The sequence below is a fragment of the Canis lupus genome, chromosome 38 (genome assembly GCF_048164855.1).
Source record: "Canis lupus baileyi chromosome 38, mCanLup2.hap1, whole genome shotgun sequence".
Lineage (NCBI taxonomy): Eukaryota > Metazoa > Chordata > Mammalia > Carnivora > Canidae > Canis > Canis lupus.
This window is the reverse complement of record NC_132875.1, coordinates 21,080,237-21,092,523: the sequence shown is the minus strand read 5'-3', so window position 1 is coordinate 21,092,523 and position 12,287 is coordinate 21,080,237. Positions and strand designations below refer to the sequence as shown.

At 39.3% G+C, this 12,287-nt stretch overlaps 1 protein-coding gene across 1 annotated transcript in view; it reads right to left on the bottom strand.

The window, feature by feature from the left end:
- Window positions 1–6,540: 6,540 nt before the first annotated feature.
- CFH (complement factor H) overlaps window positions 6,541–12,287 on the bottom strand; it is a 77,428-nt gene continuing 71,681 nt past the window's right edge. Inside the window, exons 20-22 of the mRNA XM_072815015.1 lie at window positions 11,675–11,848; window positions 7,415–7,597; window positions 6,541–6,956 (exon numbers count right to left, since the gene is read on the bottom strand). Of these exons, the coding sequence (XP_072671116.1) occupies window positions 6,760–6,956; window positions 7,415–7,597; window positions 11,675–11,848 (554 nt within the window). The 3' untranslated portion in view covers window positions 6,541–6,759. The remainder of the gene's footprint in view (window positions 6,957–7,414; window positions 7,598–11,674; window positions 11,849–12,287) is intronic.

Here is a 12,287-nt window from a genome sequence, read left to right as displayed (position 1 = left end):
AATTGAATAATTTTGTGGAGGCGGAGAAAATTAAGGCCGTTCCACTTTTAAGTTCAGGTTAGCAAGTGCAGGCATCCCAGGCCCCGAGAAGAAGAGCTCAAATTTTCATTAGCTTCAGTTACAGGAAGAAAACAGCTCGCAGCTTAACGTCCTAGGAAGCCCCTATTAGAATGAGAACAGAGGGATCCCCGGGTGGCTCAGCGGTTTGGCGCCTGCCTTTGGCCCAGGGCGCGATCCTGGAGACCCGGGATCGAATCCCACGTCGGGCTCCCGGTGCATGGAGCCTGCTTCTCCCTCTGCCTGTGTCTCTGCCTCTCCCTCTCTCTGTGACTATTATCATAAATAAATAAAAATTTAAAAAAAAATAAAAAAATAAAAATAAAAAAAAAAATAGAATGAGAACAGAGCTCAATGCCCCTGAAGGCCCCATATCAAAATGTAAACAGAACTTGAGGAATTGCTCCAGCCCTTCTGGAGGTCCCCGAGACCAGTCCTTAAAACTAAGCTGGAGCCCACCTGGGGGTCCAAGTCCCTGCTCCGCTGTGTCGGGTGCACTTGGACCCAAGCTCGAGCTTGTAAATAAACCCTCGTGTTTGCATCGGTGTCGGCTCCTTGGTGGTTTCTCGGATTCGCGATCTTGGGCAAAACAATTTTCTTTAGGGGTTTTTATTTATTAAAGTGTTTACGTTTTGTTGCATGCTAGAGGTCTCAAGATTTTCTCCTTTAATTTACATGGGATGGTAATAACAATAACAGAACCCCCGGCGCCCCAGGTTTACCCCTCATGCTATTAGGAGCAAACTGCGGGTCTTCACATCTATTTTAAGATTTTTGGGGCCACGTTTAAGATAAATTTTTCTTTTTTTTTAATTTTTATTCATTTATGATAGTCATACAGAGAGAGAGAGAGAGAGAGGCAGAGACCCAGGCAGAGGGAGAAGCAGGCTCCATGCACCGGGAGCCCAACTTGGGACTCAGGGGTGGAGCAGCTGCCTTGGGCTCGGGTTGTGATCCCGGGGTCCTGGAATTGAGTCTCACATTGAGCTTGCTTCTCCCTCTGCCTGGGTCTCTGCCTCTGTGTGTCTCTCAAGAGACCCATAAGCACATCAAATCTTTAAAGAAGAATGTGGTTTGCCTTCTCCCTAGCAATGTTGATCGGGGGAATAGGGCTAGCCGAGGACAAAGCACAGCTGGCATCCCACTAACGGACCCCACCCCCACCCCCGCCCCAGCCCAGGGTGGGAGACGTGTGACATTCTTAGGAAGTTTCTAATTGTCTCAATGTTAATGCCTTCCTCGAGGGGAAATCAATCTTTAACTTGACAACAGCAAGGCCTACCCTGTAGGTCCTCCTTAGCACAGGAACATCCTTTTGAAATCTCCCTTTTGCTTATTTCCCCCAACTCCTGGGTCTATAATCATCCACCCCTCTGAGGCCCCGGGGCAGCAGCTCTTCCTGCCCACGGATCCTGTCCCCAAGGTTCAATAAAACACCATTTTGCACCAAAGCTGTCTCAAGAATTCTTTCTTGGTCATCTGCTCCAGACCTCCCCCATATTTCAAAACTTCATCAATGTGATCACTGGCCAACAGCTTATTCTTTCTGAAACGCTTTCATCTCTGAAAGATGTGGATGTAACATGCATCTCATAGGGTTTCCATTAGAAACTATTTAGGTAAGGTATGAGATATGTTACATAGCACTTTGCAATTTTCCAGGAATAGATTTAAAATGCCTCCCACCGAGGTGAGAAATTGGGTTTCCCTGAGAGGGGCTGCTGTGCACACGTGGGGTCCTGGCCCTTATACTAAATTAAATTTTCCATATAAAAAGTCAAGGTCAGGATGTCCATTCACCAAGAAAAAAAAAATCCTAATTGTGTGACTGGATGACACAGTTACCCTGAAAAAAATTCCACATTAGCTGCCCAAAGATGAGGCCTTCCACAGTGTCTGCCCACCACCATCATAGAAGGGCTCCTCATCCCACTGGGGCCAGCCCCAGGTTGGGCTCCTCCGATACTTCTGACCCACTGGACCTTTATTCTGAAGCATCCCAGCCACAAGGCCAGTCAAAGGAGCCCAGGGGAGGACAAAGCCGCAGAGCTTTCTCCCTATGGGTCCCCAACCCAGCCACATTAGGGAGGGGTTGTGATGCCAGACTGTGCTGTTGACTAGGTAGATAGCTGAGCAGCTACTGAGGCAGCCTCTGTCCAGGGAGCTGAGGAAGGCAGTTCAGGGGAATATTAGAAATAAATACTAAAAATAAATATGAAAGCAAAGTCCAGATAAATGTGTTAAGTAATCTTCCTTCGCTATTAAAAGAAAGATTAGGGCAGCCTCTGTGGCTCAGCAGTTTAGCGCCGCCTTCAGTCCAGGGTGTGATCCCTGCATGGAGCCTGCTTCTCCCTCTGCCTGTGTCTGTGCCTCTCTCTGTGTCTCTCATGAATAAATAAAATCTTTTTTTTTAAAGAAAGATTAATGAACACTGAAAGGATGTCAGAAACTAATACAAATATAACTTTATTAAATGAGGGAACAGATATGATGGAAGGAAGACTACTCTGCATACTTCTCATGTTACTTTGACTTTTAAAATAGGTAGATGTTTGGGGCATCTAGGTGGCTCAGTCAGTGAAGCATCTGACTATTGGTTTCAGCTCAAGTCATGATCTCATGGTTGTGATCTGGAGACCCACCCACATCAGTGTTCAAGCTCAGCTCAGGCGGCTGTAGTTTCTCACTCTTCCTCTCCCTCTGTCTCTCCCCCTTCTCTGTCTCTCTTTATCAAACAAATAAGCACAATCTTCTTAAAAATGTATTTTTCATATTTTAAAAAAAGTTTAGCTTAAAAGAGGAAGAAGTGAAATCTAAAATTGAAAAAAAAATGCTTGTTGGGCTGCCTGAGCCCAACCCAAAATAGCGGACATCTCAAATTGGGTCAATGGCTGGTCTTCCCGCCAAAGCAGCCAAGACCACCACATCATCTCCAATAAATCGAATCCTAGACGGAACCGAAACTTTCCATCCAGGACTTTCCAGCCAGGGACCACCCCCCATCGTCTGGACCATCCCCAGCCCCAGCCAATCACCTAGGGACGTGCCTAATTGACAGGAGACCCACCCGGTCCAACTGGAACCAATAAGGCCTAAACCCCCCCCTCCCAACCACAGGTGACTTCCCCAACTCGGGCCACCTCTCCCGGGAGCGCTCCCCTTTAAAGCACCCTCCAACCTACTGCCGGGCTCTGCTGTTTGTTTGTTTATTTTTTTATTTCTCTGCCGTTCATTTTGGAAAAAACCTAACAATGCTAATGCAAGTAAATGTAAAATTTTATTAATTTGGTAAGTGAGCCAGCGAGAGGTAAGGATTATTTCAAGTCATTTTTGAGTCCAACATCCTAAGGACAAAATAAATGCAAAGACATTTTTAACCTTTATTCAGTAGTTTACCTGCTGATAGTAATGTTTGCATTATGCTTTTAATATTATTTTTGTAAAGATTTTATTTATTTATTTATTTGACAGAGAGAGAGAGAGCGCACAAGCCGGGGGAGATAAACAGAGGGAGAGGGCTCCACTGGGCAAGGAGCCCGACAGGGGTTGTATCCCAGGACCCTGTCTGGGATCATGACCTGAGCCGAAGGCAGACGCTTAAGCACAGGAGCCCCTAGTATTATTTTTAAAAATATTTAAATATAAGAATATATGAATAAAGAGAAATGACAAAAAATGTATTTAAAGGTTTCTTTTTGGGGATCCCTGGGTGGTTCAGTGGTTTGGTGCCTGCCTTTGGCCCAGGGCACAATCCTGGAGTCCCTGGATCGAGTCCTGCGTCGGGCTCCCGGTGCATGGAGCCTGCTTCTCCCGCTGCCTGTGTCTCTGCCTCTCTCTCTCTGTCTCTCATGAATAAATCAATCTTAAAAAAGTTTTATTTATTCATGAGAGATAGAGAGAGAGACAGGCAGAGACACAGGCAGAGGGGAAAAGCAGGCTCCTCGCAGGGAGCCTGACGTGGGACTTGATCAGGTCTACAGGATCATGCCCTGGGCTGAAGGTGGCTCTAAACCACTGAGCCACCCAGGCTGGCCATTTTAAAGTTTCTTAACCCTGTATTACTTATAACCCTGAATTGTAAGAACCAATAAGAGCAAATGAATTTTAAATTTCATTTCTATTTCAGATTTCTGACAAGCAAAAAAGACATTTGAAGACATTTCAACAGTATTGAATGTTCCCATCTAGTACTAATAGCACAGTTTTTGTGTTCTAAACACTATTTCCCAATAAAAAGAATCAGACTTTTGGAAAGATGTATGATTTGGGTGTTGGTCAGGGAAGTATAACGGTGAACCTGAACATTATACCTGAAGTATACCTGAACATTTTGTTGTGCTAAAAAGAAAAGAAACACTCAAAGACTCGTAGGTATAACAAAACAATCAGGAGCCAGTTTCAAGAGGCACTCACTAGTCAAATTTGGGATAATTTGAGCTTCAAAGAATAATGACTATAATTGTTTGTGACAAATTGAATAAGCAAGAATTCATGAATCCTTTCTGATAGAACATTAAAAAAAAAAAGATGGGCAGCCCCAGTGGCCCAGCGGTTGAGCACCGCCTTCAGCCCAGGGTGTGACTTCAGCCCAGGGTGTGATCCTGGAGACCTGGGATTGAGTCCCAGGTTGGGCTCCCTGCATGGAGCCTGCTAATCCCTCTGCTTGTGTCTCTGCCTCTCTATCTTTCATTTTCTGTGTCTGTCATGAATAAATAAATAAAATCTTAAAAAATAATAAAAATAATACAAAAGAAAAAATCTTTAAAGTCATCACAGAAAGTCACTATCATCAAGTCCTACTCCAAAATTGGAAATTAAAGAGCAAAAATAAAGATTTACCAAATAGTTTTAGGTAAAGGATTTAAGAAATTGGACAATTAACACTTAATCTTTACACAAGAATGACAATAACTGCAGAAAAAGAATAAAATTCATCTTAAAAATCACTATTTTGCAGCCAACAATGAAAATGATTGCTTATAGAATATGTTGATTATAGGAGAAACAGTATGTATGTCAATATTAATAGCAAAGATAACTTGACAATTGTGACAATGTTCTTTTAAACATGAGAAAACTGGCTATCACTTGTGATTCAGATTTAAATAAATCAACTCTATTAGAAACAGCCAGGTTTCTCATTCTAAGAATGCAACTTGATTTGATGCAAAACGAAGTAACAAGTTATCACCTTAAAATATTTTTACTTTAATTTTATCTTTATTTTCACCTTAAAGTTTTCATATTTTTGTAGAATTTAAAAATGTTTACAGTCAGCTGAATTTAACTAATTATGCTGTTTGAAATGTATGCACGCAAAAATCATATTTCAGACTCTTGTGGTTGAATGTTTCCAAAACCCTCTATTGCAACAAACTCATGAAGATGTCATTAGGTTTGAAGATCGTTACCAAAGAGTTCCTCATAGCTCTCAACATGTATCATCCTACTTTTAATATATCTTTATTTTGTTTTATTTTTAAAAAGATGTATTTACATATTTAAGTAATCTCTATACTCAACGTGGAGCTCAAATTCATGACCCTGAGGTCATGAGCACACTCCATTGACTGAGCCAGCCAGGCACCCCATCAAAATAACCACCTTTATTGTGGTTTAAAGGTGATAATACTAAAGATAGAAAAACTGGAAAAAACAGGTGACTTTTTATTTTATTTTTTATTCATTCATGAGAGACAAAGAGAGGCAGAGACACAGACAGAGGGAGAAGCAGGCTCCCCAGAGGGAGCCCTATGCAGACTCTATCTGGGGACCTGGGATCATGCCCCGAGTGGAAGGCAGACACTCAACCGCTGAGCCACCCAGTCTTCTCAATACAGGTGACTACTAAGGGCTTAAACACCAACTCTTACTTCTAGCACCTTTAAATTCAACTGTAGTTATTGTAAATATTTTATTGTATTTCCTGACAATTCTCGTTTTATAAACAGTTATGCTTATACTGTTTATAGATTCTGTTTATAGATTCTATACTGTTTATAGATTCTATAAACATATGTTTATAGTGTTCAAAATATTGTGTGGGTGTTTATACTTGAAATCAGATTTTTTGTCCCGTTTCATGTTATGACAGTTATGCACCCAATTAGATTCTAATTTCTCTTTATGATATGTTTGAATTTTTATGTGTGCTATATAGCCATCTTATAGAAAATCTTGCATTTATAATCATTTTTTGGGTATATGTATCTATTGACAGATAAGCAAAACTAAATAATAACTACTTATATCGTATTATTAATAAGGTATGGCATAGTTAGGTTTTCACATGTTTTTGAAATGAAATTATCTTGAAAATGGTGAAAAGCATTTTCTCCCATTTCCTTTGAAATGGAGAGTCTCAGGCAGACTCAGAAGTTATGGAAGACGTTTTGAGAAAGTTAGAGGGAAAGATGGATAGAAGTAGACACTGGAGTGACCTAATCTCTTGCCATAGATATTTTATGAATAGGACACAAAGCATTTTGGCTTGCCAAGTTTTAATGAGGTGCTTTTAAGAAGTGATTTATTCATTCCTCTGATTATAATTACATCATCCACATCATATTTAATATAAATTCTGATTTATGAATATAAATGAGTTACACAATACTTGACAAAATAAACTGAGAATTGGACTGATAATAAAAATTCTCAGTAAATGTATATACTTTAATTATAAAACTGCATCTTAACCATAACCTATACACAAACAGGATATGTCATTTTCCCTTCATGACAGACTGCTCGGAATACTTGATTGTTTGTCTTTGAATGATATCCAGGGATACATTCAAACTCAACAGTATCCCTTGTTTGAGAATACAGTTTTGTCTCAGAAGACCATCGAAATCGTATGTTATTTCTTCTCATGATGTCTTCTGATACAACACAGGCATCTGAAGGTGAAAAAAAAGAATATAACATCGAGTAGTAAACAAATATTTTCCATAAAACTTTAGATTCTCAAGTAGAATCTTCTACACTGGCCCAGGGCTTTGTTTTTAAAATCTTTTCCAAACCCAATTCACTGAAAATCCATTGCATCGATTTAAATCATTTTAAATGATCAATGATGTAAAATGATGTACCACACTTAAGGTGTGATAATTTTATACTCAAAGATTCATAATGTCAATTATAATATGAAGAAATCCAGAGTCCTTTCAGTAAAGGATCTTTTGTTGCTTGAATAGGAGTTTTTTTCCAACTTTATTTCTTCACATATTAATGTTTGGTAGTCACGTATTCAACAAATGGTTGTTTGTTAATCAATGAACATTCTATTAATAACAGTAAGACATCTTACTCATTATACTGATTTTCCCAGGATCCATGAGAATATTAAAATATTTACCTAAGCATTTTGGTGGTTTTGTCCACTGTCCATTTCTGCATCTTACAATCCTGTTTCCCTGAAGTGCATACAAGGACTGGCATTTGTACTCTACTGTTGATTCTGGAGCATATGCTGATAATGGGAATGAAGTAATGTCTCCATTGTCAATAGGTGGAGGAGGCCCACATTTTCCTTTAGATTCTAAACAAAATATTTATTTGATTTATTGAAAGACTAAAGAAAAGCAGGGTAAAATAAAGCAAATAAAAATATAGCACAATATGCAATATCAAGACTTGTGACTTCTGCTGACAGAAATGATTCACTGAAGACATTTTAATCACTTAAACTGAGAATCAAACTTTTAAGCCTTTCCTTTTATCCTACAGGAAAGCACACCACATAAAGCATTAACAAACTGTCTGCTTTACAGTATTAAGGTATTAAAAATATTTTTCCTATTGAATAAATGAAGGACAGATGGATAGTTAATATAAACAAACCTTCTTAATACATACAACATACTGCAGTGTCTATTGGATCTCTAGTCATTCTTTATTGATTTTCATTTTTATTGCAAAAGGATCATCAGGGCAGCCCAGGTGGCTCAGCAGTTTAGCACCACCTTCAGCCCAGGGTGTGATACTGGAGACCAGGGATCAAGTCCCACATCAGGTTCCCTGCATAGAGCCTGCTTCTCCCTCTGCCTGTGTCTCTGCCTCTCTCTCTCTCTCTCTCTCTCTCTCTCTCATGAATAAACAAATAAAATCTTTTAAAAAACCCAAAAAACCTTTCTGCTTATTCCTTCTACTAAATGTCACTAAAAATCCTGAACATATTATGAAAACCAACATAAGAGATTATTCAAGGATTTCTTTCTTTTTTTCCTTAAAGACTTTATTCATTTATTCATGAGAGAGAGAGAGAAAGGCAGAGACACAAGCAGGCTCCATACAGGGAGCCAGACGTGGGACTTGATCCCGGGTCTCCAGAATCAGGCCCTGGGCTGAAGGCAGCACTAAACCACTGAGCCACACGGGCTGCCCCTATTCAAGGATTTCTACAGCAGTGAGTTGTTTGGGTTTTCATTTTGCCTTCTATGGAGCCTGGCCTGGGCACTGGAACCCAGAAATGATATCAAGTTCAGGCCAAAAAGAAAAAAGAAAAGTCCCAAGAGTTGCCTTCTCTCTTTAGCCAAAGGCTCAGGAAAGGAGTATTATAGCAAGACAGAAATATATATGTATTTTTTACAATACTTGAATTACTCCCAAAAATCATCATAGAAGAGAAACCTTGACCAACCCTCTTCCCATGTTGATCAGAGATCAACAGTGATCAATGGAGGCCAAGTGTGGCACCTAGACTTCTATCCACAGTCAGGGAACAAGATATCTCTCCACTTTCCATGGTGTCAGTGGAGGCCAAGTGGAAAGCCTGGACTTGCACTCTCTGCAATAATGGAGGCCTGATAAATAAGAGATTTCAATAAAATCCAGAGTCTAAAACGTAACACACCAAATGTCTAGAACACAATAAAAAATCACTCATCATACCGAGGACCAGGAAAATCTCAAGAGAAAGATAATCAACAGATCACAACACTGATATGAAACAGATATTGGAATTATTTGACTGAAAATCCAGTGGGAATTATAGAACCAAAAAATGTAGTAATGGAATTAAAAAAAAAAACAAAAAACCTTTGCTAGATAGGCTCTATCATGGTTTACAGATGATGGAAGGATAAATCAACTTGAATAATATAGAATACAAATTACTCACTTTGAAAATAGACTGAAAACAAAACACAACAAAAAACTTCCAAAAAAAAAAAAAAGGACTAAAATTTCCTAAATTGGCCACAAGGCATAAACATTCATATTTATTGAAAAAGCCAAACAAGACAAACCCAAAGAAATTCATCCTGAGATACATTGTAATCAAACTGAGGAAAACTAAAGAAAATGAAAAAAATCTCAAAAGCAGCTACACAGAAATGAAGCAAACTTATAAGGGAAAACGGATTCAAGTGTCAGAGGGGCTCTCACCTCTGTAATCATCAAGCCAGAAAGAAAGAAGTGACAAGATTTTTCAAATACTAGAAGAAAAGAACTGTTACCCCTGAATGCTATATCCAGTGATACTATCCTTTAGGACTTAAGGGAGAAAAGAGGATATTCTGAGACAAAAGATATTTATCTCCAGCAGATCTTTAAAGAATTGTGAAAGGAGTTCTTCAAAAAGCAGGGAAAAGATAACAGAACAAGGACTGAGAGACTTCATGAAGGAAGAAAAGCAAAGGACTGAAAAAATAAGGGTAAATATAATAGACTCTCTTTTTCCTAATGAGTTCATTAGGTTTGATGTTTGCACAACATTACATCATTTGATATGGTGCTCAATATATGTAGAAAAAATGCTTAAGACATTTATGTTTGAAATGTGGACAGGGTAAGGGCACCTGGATTGCTCAGTTGGTCAGATGAGCAGCCACTTTAGACTTCAGCTCAGGTCATGATCTCAGGGTTGGGACATCAAGCCCTCCCTGTATTGTCCCAATAGAGCCTCCTTTATTGGGCTCTAAGCTGGGCATGGAGGCTGCTTAAGATCCACCCCCCCACACACATCGTCCCCACCACTCCCCTCTCACTCTCTATTTCTCTCAAAAAATAAATATGTGAAAAATAAAATAAAATGTGGGGAGGGTAAATGGGCCTAAGTGGAAGTAAGGTTTCCTCATTTCACTTTAAGTGGTAAAATGTCAAAACCAGGGGGTGTAACAAGCTACATATGTGCATCCTAATACCTTGAGCAACCACAGATAAAGCTACAAAGAGATATGCTCTGAAACAACATAAACATGTCAAAATAAAATTATTTTTAAATGTTCCAAAAATCCACAAGGATGGCAAAGAAAGAAATGCGAGTGAGAAATAAAGACGTCTATTCAAGACAAATAATAAAATGGCAGACACAACCCCTAATCTATCAATAATCACATTAAGTGTAAATGGTTTAAATACTTCAGTTAAAAGGCTGAAAATGGCAAAGTGGACACATAAACAAGAGCTAAACCTATGGCAACTAAAAGAAACTCACTTCAAACATGAAAATATAGGTGGGCTCAAAGTAAAAGATTGGAAAATTATATATGCCAAGCAAAAGTTGATTTGAAAAACAAGTGGCGGGCAGCCCCGATGGTGCAGTGGTCTAGCGCCGCTTGCAGCCCGGGGTGTGATCCTGGGGACCCGGGATCGAGTCCCACATCGGGCTTCCTGCATGGAGCCTGCTTCTCCCTCTGCCTGTCTCTCTCTCTCTCTCTCTCTCTCTCTGAATAAATAAAGGTAAAAAAAAAAAAAAAAGAAAAACAAGTGGCTATAATATCTCCTTTGTTGGATCCTCTTATTTCTTAAACTCTTAAATACTGGAGTGTGCTATGACCAAGTTCTCAGACTTTTTTTTATTATCTACACTAACTCCCTTGTTGAGTTTCCTTGTTGAACTCAGCTGGTAACCCACCATTATATAATCCACATGCTGAAGAAGCCCAAATTTACATAACATTCTATGATCATGCCCCAGGTACTCACTGTGTGTCTCAAAGTGAAATTTCATAGGACTGTCAAATGTCCTCAGCGTATCATTTTTAAAAACAGATTTATTTATTTATTTTAGAGAAGGAAGGGGAGGAGCAGAGGAAGAGGGACAAGTAGATTCCTAACTGAGCATGGAGCCTGTCATGGGGCTCCATGCCACAACCCTAAGATCATGACCTGAGGCAAAATCAAGAGTTGGATGCTCAACCCAGGTCCCCCTCTTAGCATTTTAATACATTGAAATAATTGAGTGTCTTAATGCTTAAGATAGAGAATTTTCTGGTTGCCTAGGTGGCTCAGGTGGTTGAGCGACAAACTCTGGATTTTGGCTCAGGTCATGACCTCAGGGTCATGGGATTGAGTCCCACGTCAGGTTCTGCCCTTAGCATGGAATCTGCTAAAGATTCTCTCTCCCTCTCTCTACCCCCCTACCCCCACTGCTCATACTCACACTCACTCTCTCTTCAAAAAAAAAGAGAGAGAGAGAGAGAATTTTCCATGATCCCAACTTCCCTAATCTGGCTAAATCTTTCGTAAAATAAATATATAATATCACTTATGTAGTCCACAAAAAGAAAAGATTGGATTTTAAGCACGATCGTTTTATTTGAGATAAAAAAATGATGCCATTATTAGTCCTTAATATATTCTTTTAAATTTAAGGAGAAATAAGATACTTTACCTCCACATTGAGGTGGGTTTGTCCAGGTCCCATTTAAACATGTCACTTCTGCTTCTCCAAACAGGTCAAAAGGTTTGATGCATTCATAATGAACACTCCAACCAGGTAGATACCTAGACCTCTCGTTTAGTACAATAGCATTTTTCACTTTGGGTGGACTCTCGCAGGACATATCTTAATGGGAAGAAAAAAAAGAAGCATCTCTAATTTAATGATCATTTTGAGTAGCAAATCAACAATGGGATTCCAAATATATCTCAAGGGGAATTTAAGATCAACAGTTAATCTATTATGAAAGAGTGCCAATTTTAAGAAGTTTACATATAAGATTGAAGAAAAGATAAAACAATATCCTCTGATAAGATTTAAGCTTCTATGAAAAGGAGAGTTTTTCTGGACATTTCCCATTTTTAGTAAAATCAATATTATAAATTATATAAATTCAGAATGAAAATCATGGGACACCTGGGTAGCTCAGAGGTTGAGGATCTGCCTTTGGCTCAGGGAGTGATCCTGGAGTTCCAGGATTGAGTCTCACATCAGGCTCCCTACACGGAACCTGCTTCTCCCTCTACCTATGTCTCTGCTTCTTTCTGTGTCTCTCATAAATAAA